This window comes from Zingiber officinale, chromosome 4A (genome assembly GCF_018446385.1).
Source record: "Zingiber officinale cultivar Zhangliang chromosome 4A, Zo_v1.1, whole genome shotgun sequence".
NCBI classification, from domain to species: Eukaryota; Viridiplantae; Streptophyta; class Magnoliopsida; order Zingiberales; family Zingiberaceae; genus Zingiber; species Zingiber officinale.
In genome coordinates, this window is record NC_055992.1 from 31,693,932 (window position 1) to 31,715,016 (window position 21,085).

Here is a 21,085-nt window from a genome sequence, read left to right on the forward strand (position 1 = left end):
TGGCCTCTGTTTCAGTTAGATGTTAAAAATGTCTTCTTAAATGGTGACCTTTATGAAGAAGTATACATGTTACCACCTCCTGGAATTGAAACAAAAGGAAAGGTTTGCAAGCTAAGAAAAGCTTTGTATGGGCTTAAACAATCTCCCAGAGCATGGTTTGATAGGTTTTGCAAAGTCATGATATTGTTTGGCTTTAAACAAGGGAATGCTGATCATACACTCTTTATAAAAAGGAAAGGAGACAGCACTACCATTCTTTTGGTTTATGTTGATGATATGATAGTTACAGGTGATGATGAGGGAGAAATCCAGGCTCTTAAGTCCAAGTTAACATCAGAATTTGAAATTAAAGATCTTGGATCATTGAGGTACTTCCTGGGCATTGAAGTCGCTCGATCAAAAAAAGGAATCTATGTATGTCAGAGAAAATATGTGTTGGATTTACTCAAGGAGACAGGGAAGCTGGGTTCTCGGCCAGCGTTTACTCCTATAGAAGTAAATCATGATCTTACTAGTTCTAGTGGGGAGGATCTTACAAATCTGGAAAAGGGAACATATCAGAGGTTGGTTGGAAAATTACTCTATTTATCTATGACTAGGCCTGACATCACCTATGCTGTTAGTGTAGTAAGTCAGTACATGCATGCTCCTAAGACTATTCACATGAAGGCTGTTGACAGGATTTTAAGGTACTTGAAATCATGTCCTGGAAAAGGCTTGCTGTTTAAAGGAGGTGGTGATATGAAGGTGGAATGCTATTCTGATGCAGACTGGGCTGGTTCTCGAGATGATAGAAGATCCACTTCTGGCTATTGCACTTTTTTGGGAGGAAACTTGGTAACGTAGAGGAGTAAGAAACAAAATGTTTGTGCACGGTCTAGTGCTGAAGCAGAATATCGAGCCATGGCACATGGTCTTGCAGAGATGTTGTGGTTGAGTTTTCTGTTGACAGACATGGGATTAAAGGCTGAATTACCTCTCAGGTTGTATTGTGACAACAAGGCAGCAATCAATATTGCAAATAATCCGGTACAACATGACCGGACTAAACACATTGAGATTGATCGTCACTTTATTCGGGAGAGACTTGATTCTGGAGAGCTATGTCTGCCTTATGTTAAGTCTGAGGACCAACTTGCTGATATGTTTACAAAAGCTATACCCCAAGCTGTGTTCAACTCTTCTCTTAGCAAGTTGAACATGTTTGATATATATGTTCAACTTGAGGGGGAGTGTTGTGAGAAGCAAGGGTAGATAGGTCTTTTTATCTTTTGTTGATTTTTAGGGTTGTATGGCTATATAAACATATGTAATTCGACTGGAAAGGAATGAATCTTGAGACTCTTTTATTACAACAGGGTCTATTCATATTTGATGTAGTATCAGATCTGAATAGATACCTAAAGACTTATATACATGTAGTTGCACGCTCCAGACATATTTGTTAATATCCTCTCAGCATTTAACTGACTCTTATAAAAAAAAAATTATGATTTCGAGTCCACACATAATGTATCAGTGATGACAAAGCCAAATGATGAGCCTTTATCACCACCCAACTCCCTCTATAATATTGTCTGAAGATAGATTGTCTTTCGATAGGTGGTCATCTCTGGACGCAAATGAAGCCAGTCTTGAATCCTCCGCCATAGGCCCACAATAGGAGGGCACTAGAAGAACAGATGCTCCTGTGTCTCCAGCACTCTCCTGATGCTCCTGTCGGTCTCTGATGTGGAGCCTTTGCTGTGCCAACATCCTCTACAGCACCCTCCTGATACTCATGTATCCAATATGATGCAGAGATTCCTTACAATCCAAACCACAAACCGAATTGAGAATTTCCTATATATGGGAAAATGTATGAAGGCTCCGATTGAAGGCATAGGGACTTATGGTTTGGTCTTAGATTTTAGCTCTCATTTAGACCTATTAGAGACTCTTTATGTACCTTCAATTTCTAGGAACCTTATTTCTCTTTCAAAACATGATGTTTGTGGTTTTGGTTTTAATTTTAGAAAAGCTTGTTTTAATTTATATAAGAATTCAAGACTTATTGTTCTAGAATTCTTACTAATGGTTTATATAAACTAAAACTTGATAATAAATTTGTTGAATCCTTTCTGTGCATTAAAGTATTGGAATTAAGCGAACTATGCTTAGTGAATGTTCCGCTTTCTTGTGACATAAGCGTTTGGGTCATATATCCAAAGAAAGATTAGAAAGATCGATAAAGAATGAGATTCTACAAAATTTAGATTTTACTGATCTTGATTTATATGTGAATTGTATTAAGGGAAAACAAATCAGACATAATAAGAAAGGAGCCATAAGAAGCACTCAATTTCTTGAAATAATGCACATTGATGTACGTGGACCTTTTGATACTTCATCTTTTGGTGGAGAAAAGTATTTTATCACCTTTATCGATGATTTTTCACAGTTATAAATATGTCTATTTGCTTAAAAAAATCTCAAGCAGATGCTTTTGAAATTTACATTAATAAAATTGAAAGACAATTAGACAAGAAAGTGAAAATTGTAAGTTTTGATAGAGGAGGTGAATACTATGGGAAATACGATGAAACCGGACAACATTCGGGTCCATTTGCAAAACTTCTTGAAAAACATGGCATATGTATACAATATACTATGCCACACACACCTCAACAAAATGGTGTGGTAGAAAGGCATAACCGCACATTAATGGATATGATTAGAAGTATGAGCAATTCATCATTACCCAAATCATTGTGGATGTATTCTTTAAAAACATCAATGTACTTGCTTAATAGAGTTCCTAGTAAGACAGTTCCAAAGACTCCTTTTGAGTTATGGACAAATAGGGAAACCTAGCTTTAGACACTTGCATGTTAGGGGTTGCAGAAGCAAGAGTTTCTAATCCATGTGAAAGAAAGTTAGATTCTTGAATAATTAGTGGTTTTATTGGTTACCCATAGAAATCTAAAGGATATATATTTTATTGTCCTAATCATAATCTAAGAATAGTAAAAACTGGTAATGCAAAATTCTTTGAGAATGGTGAAGTTAGTGAGAGCGATGAACAACAAAATGTGAATATAAAGGAAGTTAAGGTAAATATTCCTTTATCAAAAAGTATTCCTTCATCCAATGTTGTTCCCAAAGTGTTCCCGTTATTAACACTGAACAACATGATGAAATATCCTTTGAAGAAACTAACTCACAAAGATTTGATGCAAATGAGTCGCAAGAAATAACATTGAGAAGATCTCAAAAAATAAGAAAAATTGCTATTTCAAATGTTTATGAAACTTATTTGCAAGAATTAGATTATGGAATTTATGAAGATTCAGTTTCATTTTCACAAGCTATAGAAATTAGAGTCAGATAAATGGGTCAATGCAATGAAAGAAGAGTTGCAATCCATATATGAACATGATGTTTGGGATATCATTGAATTGCTAGAAGATTCTAAATAAGTTGGATGTAAATGGGTCTTTAAACCAAACGTGACTTGAATGGTAATATTAAGCGATATAAAGGTTGACTTGTTGCTAAGGGATATACACAACAAGATGATATTGATTATAAAGAAACATTTTCACCTGTCTTAAAGAAAGACTCATTACGTATTATCATGATACCAGTAGCTCATTATGATTTAGAGTTATACCAAATGGATCTAAAAACAACTTTTCTTAATGGAAATCTTGAAGAAATATATATAGACCAACCTGAAGGTTTTTCAATTGAAGAAAAAGATCATCTTGTGTGTAAACTTAAGAAATCAATATATGAACGTAAACAAGCTTCTGGACAATGGTATATTAAGTTTAATAATACCATCACATCTTTTGGTTTTGAAGAAAATATTGTCGATCATTGCATATATCGACAGATCAGTGGGAGCAAAATTGTATTTTTAGTCCTATATGTTGATAAAATCTTGCTTGCTACTAATGATTTGGACATGTTGCATAAGACAAAAGACTCTAAGAATTTTGAAATGAAAGATATGAGCGAGACATCCTGTGTGATCGGAATTGAAATGTTTTGTGGGATTGTCTAAAAAACCTTATATTGAAAGAATTCTAGAGAGATTTAATATGGAAAAATGTTCTGCTGGAATTTCTCCAATTTAGAAGGGGACAAATTTAGTCTTATGCAATGTCCAAAGAATGACATAGAATGAAAACAAATGGATTCAATTCCATATGCTTCTGTTGTAGGAAGTATGTACAAACCTGTACAAGACCGGATATTAGTTTTGCGGTTGGACTAAGTAATCCTAGAATTGATCATTAGAAAACTGCTAAGAAAGTTTTAAGATATCTTCAAGGCACTAAGAATTACATGCTCATGTATAGAAAAGCGAATCACTTGGAAGTGGTTGATTACTCAGATTCAGATTTTGTCGGATGCATTGAGAGTAGAAAGTCCACTTTTGGTTATTTGTTTCTTCTTGGAGGAGCAATATTATTGAAAAGTGCTAAACTGATGTAAGAGGACCCATAGATTTTTATTATTATTTTTGGTAATTTTTACTTTTTTTTTGATATGTAAGATATTTTTGATATTTCAAGTATTTTTGGTAATTTCTGTATTTTATATTTGCGTATTTTGAGTCTGTTAAGAGATTTTAGGATTATGAGTCCATTAGGAAATGTTTTTCCTTGTTTTATAGAATTTGTTTCCTTTCTTTATATGATAGGAATTATATATCATATATAGGGATTTTTTTCCTTTCTTTCTGTGTTGTTAAAGGTGCGCCCGAGGCGTCACGCGCACAAGGTGCTGGGAAAAACGCCTCTTCCCACGCAAGGCGGGCGCTGTTCGTCAGGCGCGCGCTTGGGCACGCCTCGTGCGCCTTTGCACCTTAACGAAGGCGCGATCGAGGCGCGATCGAGGCGCGATCGTGAACAAATCTAGATTTTAAACCAAAAAAACATTCCAAACCAACTTTGTTTGGAATTAAGGCACGGGAAATAGGAGAAGAAAAGAACGCAGGAAGGGAAGAAAAGAACGCAAGAAGAAGAAGAAAAGGATAAAAGGGAAGAAGAAAAGAACGCAAGAAGAAGAGGAACCCATTCCCGTCCGCCGCCGCCATCGCTGAATCGCGCCATCACTGAGCCACGCCATCGCTGAGTTGCGTCGTCGCCCAAGTATGTTTTCCTTCTTTTTTTTGTTTTTCTATTCTTCACTTCTTCTTCTCTTTTTTTTCGTCTGTTATCATCTTCTTCTTCTCTTCGCTTCTTCTGTTATTTCTTTTCTTCTTCTTTTTTTCTTCTTTGTTTTCACTTTTCAGTTTTTCTTCGTTTCTTCTTCTTCTTTTCATATCTTTGTTCTGTATCTTCTTTTCTTCTGCTCGTTCTTTTTTTTTCTTTGAGTTGCTGGTTCGTGTTCTTGCTGTGCTGCTGTCCGGTTTTGTTTTGTTTTGTTTTTCCTGTTTTTTCATTTTTGCAGGTTGTGTTTTTGCTTCCTACTGGTTCGTATTGGTGTTGCCGTCCGATATTTCATTTTTTTTACTGTTTTTCCATTTTTGTTTGTCTTGTTTTGCTTTTTGTTTTTTACTATTTTGCTATTGCTGGTACAGTGGTACCGTATTGATTTTATTTTTTTTTTTTTAAATTTCAGACTATTTTCTTGTTCATTATCATGGAAGGTAGTAGTGATACTCCAACATATATATCAAAAGATCCGGGAATGAATTATTTTCAAAGAATTAATCCGGATAATAAAAATGATTTAATTTGTAACTTTTTGTCAAAAAATTACAAAAGAGGTATCTATCGTGCAAAACAACATCTTGTTGGGGGGTTTCAAAATACTACAACTTGTAAAAAATGTCCGCCTCATGTACGTGAAGAAATTAAAAATTTCATGGAGAAAAAGACTGAGAAAAGTAATCTTTCTAAACTTGCGACATTAGACTTTGAGGATGTAGACGCTTTTGGTGATGACATTGATATAGATGATATTGGAGCTAAAGTTGTGCCGCCTATAAGTACAAGTAAAGTTCTAGATCAGTGAATATGCAAAAAAGACCCAGACAAATAGGTCGAATGATACATATTTTGCTCCTAGTGTACAAAAAAAAATGTTGAAAGTAGAAAGGGTAAAGAAAGGCAAATTACAATAAATGAGGCATACAAGAAAGAATTGAGGGAAAAAGCTTGTATGACCATAACTGAGTGGATGTATGATGCGGCAATTCCTTTTAATGTCGTTAACTATTCAAGCTTTCAAAGAATGTTGGACTTGGTTGGCCAATATAGTATAGGTCTAAAAGGACCTAGTTATCATAAGGTGCGGGTTCCTTTTCTATAAAAGGTTGTTGATAGTATGACAAATGATTACATTAAGTCATGTGAAATAGAATGAGCCAAGTATGATTGTAGTTTGATGGCAGATGGGTGGACAGACAAAAGGCAGAGAACATTGATTAATTTTTTTAGTGAATTCTCCTAAAGGTTCAATTTTCATCGAATCGGTTGATGCTTCTGATTATGCAACTTGATCGATTTGTGGAGCATGTAGGAGAAGTAAATGTTGTTCAAGTTGTTACGGATAGTGCAAGTAACAATGTGCTTGCTGGTAAGAATCTATTTAATTCTTTCTTATCAATATGCTTTTTCTTATATATGTTAAACTTATCTACTTTTCTAACTTCTTTTGTAGGAAAATTATTAGAAGCAAAAAGGTCACACTTGTATTGGACTCCTTGTGTTGCTCACTGCGTCAACTTAATCTTATTGGGAAATTGCCTGATTTTAAAGCAACATTAAAGAAAACAATGAGTGTGAATGCTTACATTTATGTTCACCCCGACATGGTAAATATGTTAAGGCAATTCACAAGATAAAAAGAGCTTTGTCGAACGAGTGTCACAAGATTTGCTACTGCTTTTCTCACTCTTGAAAGGATGCACGAAGCAAAATTTAAGAAAAATATTCATTTCAAAGGATTGGACAGAGAGTAAATGGGCAAAAGAAGCGGCGGGGAAGAAGGTAGCTAAAATCATCATGACACTTAGATTTTGGAGCAGTATTGTGCATATTTTAAAGATATATGACCCTTTAGTCCGTGTACTAGTTGATGGCGAAAGAAAACTTGCAATGGGCTATATTTATGAGGCTATGGATAGGGCAAAAGAAATAATTATGAAGACTTTGGAGAAAGAAGATAAATACAAAGAAGTATTTGAGATCATTGATACGAGATGAGAATGTCAACTTCATCGACCTTTACATGCTGCAGGGCATTATTTGAATCCAGCATATTTTTATTCATACACAGATTCAAATATCTGTGGAGAAGTGGTGAATGGTTTGCTTGAAACTATGGAGAGATTGGTTTCAAGCGCTGCCGAGCAAGATAAAATCACTACCCGGCTCTCTATATATCGAAAGGCAGAAGGGCTATTTGGGAGGAATGTGGCAATTAGACATAGAAGAACATTATCTCCAACAGAATGAGGGGAATGCTATGGAGCAAATACCCCAGAATTCTAAAAGTTTGCTACTAAAGTGCTTAGCCTCACTTGTAGTACTTCTAGTTATGAGCGCAATTGGAGTGTATTTGAGCAGGTATGTAATAAATATAAATGTTACTATTAGTATGTTACTTTTATAAGTAAAAAATATTCTTTGATATTTTATTATATTTATTGTGATTTTTAACATTTTGTAGATTCACGACAAAAAAAGGAATAGGCTAGCTCAACAACGCTTAAATAATTTGGTATTTGTGAAATACAATCGTGCCTTAAAACTTCGGTATGATGCACGTGATAAGATTGACCCCATCTCTTTGACAGATATTGATGATAATAATGAATGGCTGATGGGTAGAATGGATGGAGAAAGTGATAATGAAGAAGATGAGTTGGTTTTTGAAGGTGATGACTTAACATGGGATGTCGTTGCTAGGGCTAGTGGAGTTGAAGAGCCTGAATATTGTACTAGAGAAAAAAATATTGCATCCATGACCTCTAATTCACATGCTAGGCCTAAACAAGTAGAGAAAGGAAATACATCTTCCTCTATGAAACGCTCATCTCAAGACTTAGAGATGAAGAAGAAGAAGAAGAAATTGAATTTGAAGAAGATGAAGATAAAGAAAAAGATGAATACAATGAGGATGATCTTGAGCTTGATGATTAATTTGACTTATTACGCTTGTTTTGATGAACTTTGTTAGTTTAAATTAGAAAGTTGAAACTTGAAAGTTTGAAACTTTTATTAATTTTATCATGGTGGTGTTTTGCTTGTCATATTTGATATTGATGTGCGTGGAATATTAATAGTTATCATATTTGACATATTATATGAGTGTGTCAATAGTTTAGTAGTCATCAACCTTATGTTCAAGAGGCGTGCGCCTCGGGCACGCCTTGCGCCTCGAGCGCGCCTCGCACCTCGGGCTCGAGCCCTTTGCGCCTCGATGCGCCTTTCGCCTCTAACAACAAAGCTTTCTTTGAGTCCTAGGGAGAGTCTATATATACATTTATGTATAGCTAGTTGTGGAATTAATCCTTCGATATTATTTACATTTCCATTTCTTTGGAAAAATCTAGACGCTGCTTGTCTTTTTTTGCTTTCTCCTCAATTTCCCTCTTCTCGTTAGCCCGTAGGATAATTGTTATCCTACCCAATGTTAGTTGATTTCATTGCTGACAGTGTCCGATTGAGGAAGATGAGTGTTAGATCCCAAGGGAGGACGTTGTAGTTGTGGTTGTAGTAGGCAGGTTTCGATGGAGGAAGCCAAGCACCGTGAAAGACTGAAACATCCTAAAATCCTTTACATACTTTTCACCAAACATGCATTACCAATATTAAAGAGATCCGAATTAAACAACCCAACTCCAAAGATTATGCATTACAAACTGGTTCAACATGAAATCAAAAATAATTTGTGTTTGAACATCATAAGTAAATAAATTCTTCATGAGAGTAGAAAGTGCAACTAACTAGTGAAAGAGACTTAATCCAACTATCAATCATATAACTCGACTCCAATGGAAGGATCTAACATCCTAATGCATGTAGAAACTTAAACAAATAAAAGAGGCGCTCGGGTGTGCACTGCTAGGTATAAGAAAGCTCATCCGTCAAGTCCTTCCGTCTCATTACCTATGGATCTAGTGAGTCTAAAAACAAAGCAAGTTCAACCTTTTATAGAAATAACGTCCGTTTGCATTTAAGAGGAATATTTTGATAAATTAACCGAAAGACATTAATTCCATGAATTTCCACTACAAAGATTACAAGAATTCAGTTCATCAAATGTAGTTACTTTGTACTTTAACCTCTAATCGTTTGGCCAAACTTTTATCCTAGTACTAGGTTGGTAAGGTTCACCGGACCCTTCTTAAATCGGATTCCCAAATCCCTCTGCTTTGGTAAGGTTCGTCGGACCCTTCTTAAGCTGGATTCCCAAACCTCTTTTATTTTAGTAAAGTTCACTGGACCTTCTTATGCCGGATTCCCCTAACCTTTTTTGTTTTGATATGGTTCACCGGACCCTTCTTAAGTCGAATTCTCTTACCCTTCACATTGTCATATACAGCTCACATTATTAAATAAAATTTTATTACTTTTCATGCATAGAAAGATATTGCTAAATAAATAAAATAGTTTACTTTACATGCTAAAACAAACAATTATCTTGCGTGCATCAACATCCTACTAACAGTTATGATAATAGAGTTCAAGGTGCTAATATATGGGAGGTAAATAAAAATAGAAATGTTGTGCTAAGGATCCTGCCCCATGTTTTCCCATCCATCCTTCTCTAGACACTAAACCTTACCTCGCAACACCTACTTCGACCCCTTCCTTTTTCACCTAATCAACCCAGCAAAGGCCCCAACCCCACCGATCTTTCTCCCACACCTGAACAACCCAAAAAAATCCTAGCCTACCAGTCTTGCTCCCTCACCAGAACAGGCCCAAATCGGCAGCCTCCAATGGCAACATCTTCAATCCCTACAACCCCCGCTCTCTCCTACTACGTATCATCACCTTTTCAATCCCTCGAATACTCTCCCAACACATGGACCATACCTTGGAGTAAGCCCTTGACGACCCAAAACACCTCTGCTCCAAACGCAAGGCCTCTCCATCACATAAGTCACACTCGACGAAATTCTAGATCGAACACAACTTCCAGCCCTTTGACCTCCCATCCCAGGTCTTCTAACCCACGAATTCACATCCGAACATCACCTAGACATCATCCCGAAGAGCCCTAAACGCAGCAACACCCGAAATTTCGAGCATCAAAACTCAACAAGAACAATCAAGAAATTTTCAAGAAATCATCAAAAGCTTTAAGAAAATGTAACATAAAATTTGTAAAATGTAGTCATAAATCTTTTTCATGCATAAAATCATTAAACATACATAATATGATCTGAATGGTGCTTCCAGAAAGATTTAAAACATGCAACATACATCAAAATATCATACTATGATCCATATAGTGCAATAATTGCAAAAACAAAAGAACCTTGCCTTGGTGTTTTGTATACGGAAGATAAGTAGCGAGACGTAGAGAAAAATGACTTTGAGCGTTCCGACGAAGTTCTTCCTCTATCTCCTCCTCGGTTGGGAATGTAGGGAGGCCGGCGGCTTCAAGGGTTAGGGGAGAGAGAAAAAATATAAGGCATGTGTATTTAAAAGGGTAAGTCGGGTCAGGTTGCTAGCAAATCGGGTCGGGTTTGTTAACATATTAACATATTAATTACTTAAACCCTATAGTATCAATCCATAATATAACTCTTGGTTTATTTAAGTGAATCTTTTTTTTTTATTTTTGCACTACAAAGACAGTTGAGGATTTACAGAGGCAAGTCGCAGATTTAACCTAACGTATGGTGGTGGTGACTCGAAATTATGAAGATCGTGAGGTACGTGGTCGAGAGGATCGACATGGAGACCTCAAATTTGGAGTTGATCTACCCGAATTTTATGGTAAGTCACATATATAGAATATTGTTGATTGGATCAATAGTGGAGTGGTTCTTCTTCTATGAGAAAGTATTGGAACAGATGAAGGTGAAGTTGATTGCAATTATACTCAAGGGGCTGACATTGCATAGTGGGAGCACTTATGGTGCTTACGAGACAAACAAGGTAAAACTAAAATCCAGGATTGGGAGAAGATAAAGAAAAAGATGAAAAATCACTTTTTTCCTTTTGATTACACTCAAACTCCGTTCAGGGGACGATTATGTCTTGCTATGGAGAACGATAGCTTTGACGCCCGATATGATATGGACGGATTCGAAGATGATTTGGAGAAAGAATTTGATCCAGATGATTATGACCAAGATACCGGTGATAGTTTATCAAAAGTTGCGTCAAACTTTGGTAATCCAAAAATTGACATGGGTACAACATCCTCTCATCGGGATCGTGATAATGTTGATGGTAATTCTATGCATGTCAATCGGGAAAATACAAAGTTAACTTCATTAAACAATTCTTGCAAATCAAAACTTGACACATTCATTATTGGTAGAAGTGACTTTTCCAAGTTGCCTTTGCCCTTTCTCAACTCCTCTTTTAATCCTTGAGATATGAAGCTAGCATATGAAGGAAAAGAATTTGAAGGAAAGGAGGATGTCCACCATCGCACCTTTTCGTTCCACACCGTTTAGGACTCCCACCGCTCCTCACCTGACTCCGAATTCACCAGCAGCTACTCACCCAAGCCGGAGTGGATGGAGCTCAACTTCGATGATTCCGTCTTCTCCGACTTCGACCTCAGGATTTCGTCTGGTTTCTGCAAAGCCCTAAATCAATCCCCAAAGAGGGAAACGGAGGAGGAAGAAGACAAGAAGAAGCCCTCTCTCAGCGTTGTACAATGACGATCAATGAGTTCCAACAAAGATCTATGCGGGCAAGGCAGCCGACGGATACCTCATTGCTGCAGAGGTGGCATAGAAGCATCTCCACTTAGGTCCATGGCATGAAGTCGTCTCGGCTTAGCGAGATGTATATGCAATGCCCTGCTTCCATGTGGCGGAGCTTCGAGCCGACGCTGGCAACCGACGGGAAGCCCTTCATGCCCGTGCCTTTGACATGGGTCTTATTATGGGCGGCCTGCGCCTCCGTCGGGACCTTGACACAGCTATGGAGAAGATCATGGTGGAGAAGGGAGTGGAGGGCGGCCATAGATGATGGTTGTGCTGACACAAGATTAAAGGGAATTTCCGCAAACCGAGACCTGGCGGAGGCTAGATCTTGGGTTCATTGGAGCTAAAGGACTTGGGCACATGGGAGGACGACCTGCAGTAGACGATGGAGTGGTACATCAGCAACCCTCAATGGTGGGGTGATGTCTCCGGCGCATTGGTGTTGCATATCTGGATGCTGATGATCCCCGGAATCACCAGGCAAGAAGCCTCCGAGGATAAGAATTCGCAAACCAGCATCAAATTTAATCAAACAGGAATGTTGGTCCCTGCTCCCAAGAACGCTAAACTTTCTCTCAAGTTCCTGATATATGTTAGGACAGGGTGGATCGGTGGCCTGCTTGGGAAGATTTGTGAGAAGAATGGCATACCTTTCAAGTATGGAAAAGGCGCAATCTTTAGGACCAGATTCATAGCTTCCAACGCCCTTGCTGCTGCCATTGCTGACCCTTTCCTCCGGCACGGAAAGGAGATACATTGCCACATAGTTCGAATGGGCTTTGACTTGGACGTGACCGTTTGGAGTGCACCTTCGGATATGTATGCCAAATATGGATGTATTAATGATGCATGATATGTGTTCAATCGGATTGCTGATAAGGATGTTGTTTCTTGAACAACTATGATTGGGAGGTATTTCGATAGTGGACAGAGGATGGAGTGGTTTGATCTGTTTTCGTAGATGTTAAGATCAGGCGTCTAGCCAAATGAGTTCACTTTTGCTGGAGTTTTGGATGCTTGCTCGCATTTAGTTATGGAAGGCTTAGGAAGGCAGGCCAATGGGTACATGACAAGAATTGGATATAATCCATTGTCATTTTCGGTGAGTGCTCTTGTGCACATGTACTCAAAATATAGAAATATTGAGAAGGTCAGTGTTGTCTTCAAAGGGATGTCTTGGCCAGACTTGGTCTCATGGACTCCAATAATTTGTGGATGTGCTTAAAATGGCCACTCAGAGGAGGCAATTACCTTCTTTGATTTATTGTTACAATCAGGTACCAAACAAGACCAAGTAGTATTCATTGGAGTACTTTCAGCTTGTGCTCATGCAGGGTTTATTGATAAAGGTCTAAGAATATTTCATTCCATAAAAGATTATTATGCTTGTGTTGATCTTCTCAGCCGAGCTGGCCGATCCGAGGAAGCTGAGGAGATTATAGAGAAGATGCCAACGAAGCCTGATAAATTCCTCTAGGCCTCGTTGCTTGGTGGTTGTAGGCTTCATAAGAATCTTAGATTGGGAAAACAGGTTCGAAGTATTTTTTTGACTTAGAATATGAGAATGTAGCAAGTTATACACTAACATTTACGAAGCTACTGGTCTGAACATGGTGGTTCATAAGTGCAAGGGAGTTCAGTACCTTAATGAGACCAAGGATTCTGTTGTATCTGGCTTTCAGTTGGCTTTCAAGGAAGGAGGATTAGAAGGAAAAAAATTGTAATTACAGCAGTTGAGGAGTTTGTACTTTGTCTTCAACTTACACAAGGAGCCCAGAAACCTGAATCAGAAGATGTTTTTATGTATGATGACAGATTTTCCTAAGATGGAATTGATGTCTGTGAAATTGATTTTTAGCTTCCCAAAGTCTGATAGCTGGTAGTATATTTTGCGAATTTGGTGCCTGATGACCTTCCTCCAGGCTACCACCTGAAGCTACTTTAAACTCGCGGATGAGTCCTTTCTATTTGAGGTGACTGATGCATGAGGATCCATAGATTTTTATTATTATTTTTGATAATTTTTATTTTTTTTATTATTTAAGGTATTTTTAGTATTTTAGGTATTTTTGATAATTTATGTATTTTATATTTTTGTATTTTGAGTCCGCTTAGAGATTTTAAGATTACGAGTTTGTTAAGAATTTGTTTCCTTGTGTTAAATAATTCTTTCTTTTCTTTATAAGATAGGAATTATATTCCATATATAGGAATTTCTTTCCTTCCTTTGAGTCCTAGGAAGAGTGTGTGTGTGTGTGTGTATATATATATATATATATATATATATATATATATATATATATATATATATGGTCGACGAATTAATTCTCTGCTATTATATAACATTTCCTTTTCTATGGAAAAATCTAGAGGACGATAGTTATCTCTTCTTTCTTTCTCCTCAATTCCTCTTTTTTCGTCAGCCGACAGGATAATCGTTATCCTACTTGGCATCATAAACAATCTGTCATTGCCTTATCCACAATGGAAACAGAGTTTGTGGTATGTTTTGAAGCCACAATTCATGCATTATGGTTGCGGTTGTGTTGCCTACACTATTGCCAAGCCGCTAAAAATTTATTGTGATAATTCTGCAACAATATTCTTCTCAAAAAATGATAAATACTCAAGAGGTGCCAAGCATATAGAATTAAAATATTTTATTGTTAAAGAAGTTCAGAAACAAAGAGTTTATTGATTATATTAGAACATATCTCATGATTGCAGATCCGTTAACTAAAGGTTTTCAACAAAAAATATTTAAGGAACATGTACATCGAATGAGTCTTGGTTGTCCTTTTGAATGATTTATTAAGTTAACTAAACGGATGTAAATAATAATAATTTATTATAACCGATGCATGATGGATGCATGGAAATAAAGATGTTATATATATATATATATATATTGGTCCTCTCTCTACCTATAAATAAGAAAGCATAATAACGTTCTCTCATATCATGAGTTGAATGCTTTTATAAAGAAAGGAAAGAAGAGAAATCATATATGCAAAATAATTACATTTCAATAACTTCTTTATCAAGCTCAAGTATGTAAAATATATAGATTTCAAGATCCGTTTCATAAAATAAATACAGTGATCATGTAAAACAACAAAAGTTGTTGCCGTGTGACCATGTGGTCATAGGTTTGAGTCAGAAACAACCTCTTGCAATAAAAGATAAGATTGCATATAATAGACCTAATATGGTTCAACCCTTCCCTGAGACCCCACTCTTTTTCTTCCACCACCATGTCCATCCATTGTTAGTGTTCACCATGTTCGGTTCCCTCTCCACAAAATTGTTGTTCCTTTTTCTCTCCTATTGTTCACCACCCCACCTCTTTCACTCGTTTGGTGTAGCCCCTTTGAATCCACTGCTAGTGTCTTCACCAGAGTCATAGACGCTGCTAATCCTTCTCCCCTCAAATTAATATATTTTACAATTGAGCATTTTTGTAATATATTTTACAACTGAGCTTTATTTTATGTACAATTTGGTCATCAACAGATCCTTGTTTTGTTTACAGAATTTAATCTCCCTAGAGCAACATAACTTGGAGGATTCTTTATTTAGACCTCCAAATAAAGGTCTCATGTAGAAAGAAATTTTTGATATTCATCTAAAATATTTGCAAAGGGAGCCTTGCATAATATTAAAGTTGTTGTTATGTGGCCATGTGGTTATGGGTTAGTGTTACAGAAACAATCTCTTGTAATAAAGGATAGACCGGTTCAACCCTTCCTTGGGATCCTACATTTGCGGGAGCTTCGTATATCGGACTGCCCATCTAAAATATTTGCAAATTCTAATAAAAAAACAACCAAGGAAAAGAAATGCGAATTAAGACAAGTGACTAGTAAAATGTCTCAGTTCTATTTACAAATTTTAGTGGGCCTCGGGCTATGGTGCAGTGGAAGGGTGCCCAGTTGTCACCCAGATATCCACGGTTCGATTCCTAACTATGGCGCATTTGTAGGATTTTTTCCTTCAAATGGGATGTGTAACCACTGGATGCTGGGCTTTTGGGCTGCCCATCGCAAGCACTTCCCGATTTACTTTGACGGCCAGTGGGAAATTTTCTGGGGCCAAGTCCGCTCAGGTTCGACGTTACCTGACCTGGTTAATCATTTTTATATACAAATTTCAGTGTATTCATGAAAAGAAAGGTTGAATGTCATGTTATAGAGAAACAGGCTTCTGTGTTCCATGTGAAAGAATAACAAATATCTCATTCATGGCTTATTTCCAATGGAGTTCACCAGTAACATCATGGTGCATTATGAGAAGATTTCTCTTGCAGGACATAGACAAAACAAACTAGTGAAAAAATCTCAAAAGTGTGAGAGCAATGGAATTCGTAATGGGCTGTGTATTAATGGATATATCCCTAGTTTTACAAATAATATGTGGCAGGTGGGTCATGCTCTGTTGTCAGGATTTGTGCACAAACTCTGTTGGTGGTTGAGAGTTTGATGAAAGTATTTTTCTCTCATTGATACGCATGTGGATGAGTAGTGAAGTTTTGACATACTCTAGTAGAGAGATGAGGGGAGGGGAGCTTTGTCATATACTTAAGTCAAAACTTAGAGTAGTTGTATATAGTCAACAAGAGATTATAATCCATCTATGCATAACACGCATTCCATAAAATACATTAGGAACTAGTAGTAGTTATCTAATTTCATTATTTCTGAAAGAAGACCAATGAAAAACGTTGCTGTTGAGTTTTCCTGCTCATTTGACTGATATTTGGATTGAGTTGTTTGGTGACGAGTTAAATTTTCTCGGATAGTCAAATTTAGTGAAATGACAAAAAAAATTATTATAGAGTAGCTATAAGTAACCTTATTGCACTTTCTTTGTTTGAGATTCTTGTACTATAATATCCTACTTAATCCATTGATAATATCCATCATCCAGAATACTAGGGACTCTCCTAGTAGTGATGAAAGTCTTAACTGAATCGTGAATTATTGAATTGCTTCTTTATGTTCCTAAAATTCTGAAATACCATAACTTGAATTTCAGATGCTTGCAAATGTATCCTAACCAAGATTAGATTCCAAGAGTGAATGACTCATGCAGTTTTTCTACTTTTTTACATTTTTTTTCATTAATTTATGATTTTTTTTACTTTGTTCTATGATGATACCTTCTTAAACAGATGGATATTTTTTTGTTTCCTAGCATTCAACTTGTCCATGTACTGACATTCAGTATTGCAATTGATTTTGCATTATTTCTCAAGACCTTTCTGAATTGAATAGAAATATCATTGTGCCATTACAGATCTAAGATCTGTCTGGCATTGTTTCTTTATCCAAAGTCAAAATTCATTTCAGTTGAAATTATAAATTATTTTATTAGCATACACGGGTATTTTATCTATGCCCTTTGATCAATCATGAGCTCTAGCTACTTAATAGAAACATTTTTTCTTAAATAGATACCTAACAATTGAAAAACATTCGGTAATTGCTTCAGGACTTCCAGAGATAGTGCAGTATGGCAGAGCAAGAATTCGAGTGTTGGAAATCCAATCACCCTAAAACCTCCTTCCCAACCCTCAAAGCCAGTCAGCGGAGAAGCAAACTCAATTGACTATCTCAATGATGATGTTTCCAGATCAGCACCACCAGTGGCTGCTCATCCTAACCCACCTTTGCCACCTATTGTATCTCATTCTCTGCTAGCTTCCGATACAGCCTCAATGCTGGAGTCAGATGGTCCATCTAGGTTTGATGAGCCCATTCAAGCAACAAAATCCAGTGTGGAGCCACTTCCAAAGTTGCAACGGGTGACCCAGGGTACTGCTCTACTTCCACCTCCCCCTTCAAAATATGACCAAAGGCAGCAATTCTTTGAGCAACAGAAGAATACCCTATTGGGTGGGGACACAGTTCATGATGGATCACTTTCTCAAACTAAGAACTCTTCTCATCAGGGAAATACCAGCCTAGGTCCACTTCATCCACATCATTTGGGAGGAGTAGACTCATCACCACCAGCAAAAGAATCCAAACCTCCTGAGGATGCACTCTTCAAAGATTTGGTTGATTTTACCAAGTCAAAATCATCTTCGTCATTAAAGCCACCCACCAGTCGCAGATCTCGCTGAGTAATGTGCTTGAGCATGCCCCATGTAGTTTTCCATGCTAATGGTTTGGTTATCAAGTTAAGTTGAGCTAACTTGTTAAATAAAAGAGGGTGTTTGGTGTATATGATATTCTGAGAAGACCATTGGCAGATGCATCCTGCTCTACCTTAGGTCACTTGTATGTACAAAAGAAATAATCCTTTATACATCGTTAAGTTATGCCATTTTGCTTGTGACTTGTCATGGTGTGCAAGAGACAAGATCTCTTAATGATCCCTTTGATGAAGTGCCAATGCATTTTGTAGTACTAAAACCTTTGTGATCTTTTTGCTGGGCAAATTGCCAAGAGATTCTCCATCAAACTAGTTGATACTATTGTCAATTTAATTTTCAATGTTGCTTCACATTCATGGAAAGTTTTAAACATGGTGAGATATTGAAGTTTTGATGAGAATTAAGATCCTTGAGGTGTTCGGTTAAGAATCAAGAACACTCATGATTATTGAAGCCTTCAATATTATCGAATCACCCTGATCTCACATTATTGAAGCTACTTTGTTGCAACCATTACTGAAATTATTTTGATTATTTTAATATTTTTTGGTAATTTATTGAACCTCGTACTTGGGTTTCAAAAATATTCAAACTGCACATCTAACTAAATAACTAAATCACATACTGGGTTTCTAAAATATTGCTCAAACTGTTTATTGTTCACACACATTTATCTAAGCCACAAACACTTTTGAATTTTCAAATGCTTCCTTTAACTGTTCTCTTCCAGGATGACCTCCATTATTTGAAAGGGAGGTCAATCATGGAAGACTTTTTCCAACTATAATAGAATATTTAAAAAGGAGGTGAGATAATCAACGAGATTTCACACCTACTGAATATTGACCCCAAGCCACACTTAGTGGTTAGGGACACCAATTGCATTTGAGGATTTTATGTCCATCAATATTTTTTTTTTTTGTCTAAACTTGATTGATGGATCTAAAGCCCTCGGATTGAATCTTATCATGTATCTTTACATTCCCGTCATTTTCAATTGCATTTGAGGATTTTATGTCCATCAATATTTTTTTGTCTAAACTTGATTGACGGATTTAAAGCTCTCGGATTGAATCCTATCAGGTATCTTTGCATTCCTGTCATTTTTTTTATGTCCAAATTGTATGCATTTGAGGTCTTTATATCAATTAATAATTTTATACTAAACAGTCATTAATGAATTTGGAGATCTCTAGAAACTTTTATTTTCCTTGTAGACCCGGAGGTTTCAAATTGAGTGCTACTGATCATCTCTACATTCCTTGCATTCTTCTTAGACCCAAATTTTCTAGTTTTGAGACCTTTATCATTTATGATCCCTCCCGGACATCCATGTGCAAGCGAGAGTTTGAGGCCTTTATATTTATTAATGGCTCTCGGGTCTATGTTATAATAGACGAATATTAAGTTATTATCCGGATATTTACGGTTCAATCCTTAGTTATGACACATTTGTAGAGAATTTTCCTTTAGATGCTGGGTTTTTGGGACGTCGTCCATCATGAGTACTTTTCAATTTATCGTGATAGTCGATAAAAAATTTCTATAAAATCGGATTGATCATCCCAAATTTAATATTATCTAATTCATCTTTTTTTTATATTCATTAATGACTTTTTGCAAAAAAAAAAAAAAAAAAAAAAAAAAAAAAAATCATTGGAGATCTCAAATTATGTCCTATTGGGCATCTTTGCATTTCTTACATTCCCCTTAGTTTTCTAATGCCCATTTTCCCTGTATTTAAGGTGTTTATGTCTATCAATCATTTTACAAAAAATCCATTAATTGATAGGGTCTCAAATTGAGTTCTATTGTGCACCTTCGTACTTGCATTCATCTTTCTTTCATGCCCTAATTCCTTGGTTTTATGCCTTTTCTCATCAACGACTTGTTACCTAAAAAAAAATGTCACTAGTGGACCTAAATGTTGCAATTAATGCATGAACAGTTGCTTTGTAGAATTCAAAATGAAAAAAGATAAACTTGTCGTTACTATAAACATCCCCATTAGTCACGAGCCAAATTTCTCCTATTTTCATTTATTTTCCTCCTTGGACATATTTTTAATATTGGAAAAAAAACTGCTTCCACTAATGCGAAGTTATGCAATTGCAACGTGCAGTTGTCATGCAAATGAATGGTGCAGATATTCTTTTCACTGACATCCTTCACTTGTATGTAATGGAAGATAAATTGGAGATATTAATACAATTATACGGACCAATTAATACTACAAAAATTGTCACATCTTATATATCCTCTCTTCAAGATAAATTATAAATATTAGTATAATTTTATATTTTTTAATAGACAAGACTTTAATATTTTTATAATTTTATATATTTTTAAAATACTTATAAAATAAAAAAAATTAAGATGAAGCAACTACCCCATCAAAACTATACATGACTCCATCCAATTTAATTATTTATATCAGATATTAAATTGATAAAAATAAATACTATATTTAATCTTAACCAAAAGGCCATCAGACCCATGTTAACGGACTCCCCTTATAAAAATTAATTTAATATCATATTTGATCTTAGTTAAAATTTTGAAAAAATATATACTTTTTAACATCACCAATCCAAGATAAAATTCTCAATAATACGCCACAACTGAGTCTCGAACTCTAGATATTGATTAATGAGAAAAATTTCTAATAATACGTTGCAGCTGAGTCTCAAACTTTAGATCACTGATTGATTAATGAGAAAAAATTATAATAATACACGTAGTCTTGAACTCTAGATCCTTGATTGATGCATTTGTAGAAATTACTAATAAACCTTGAAATTATTTCCGATAAAAAAAAGGATAATAATGTTGATGTAATTTGTACTAACGGTCTAATTCAAGTTTTGATAAATTACAAGTGAGTTAAGTTAGGTATTTTTGTGATCTAATTGCTTTACCAAGTGTGCAAGAGTTGACGGGTCTGAAGGACCTAACACCAGGCTGAAATATAGTTAGGTCCATGGGACCCGATAGTTGGTATGAAGACCAGATAGGTCAAAGGGCTAACT

General features: G+C 36.1%; 1 protein-coding gene across 1 annotated transcript in view; it reads left to right on the plus strand.

Annotated features, from left to right (window-relative positions):
* LOC121969780 (TOM1-like protein 4) overlaps nucleotides 1-18,226 on the plus strand; it is a 61,396-nt gene extending 43,170 nt beyond the window's left edge. The window contains exon 10 of the mRNA XM_042520025.1: nucleotides 17,390-18,226. Within this exon, the coding sequence (XP_042375959.1) occupies nucleotides 17,390-18,023 (634 nt within the window). The 3' untranslated portion in view covers nucleotides 18,024-18,226. The remainder of the gene's footprint in view (nucleotides 1-17,389) is intronic.
* The last annotated feature ends 2,859 nt before the right edge of the window (nucleotides 18,227-21,085 follow it).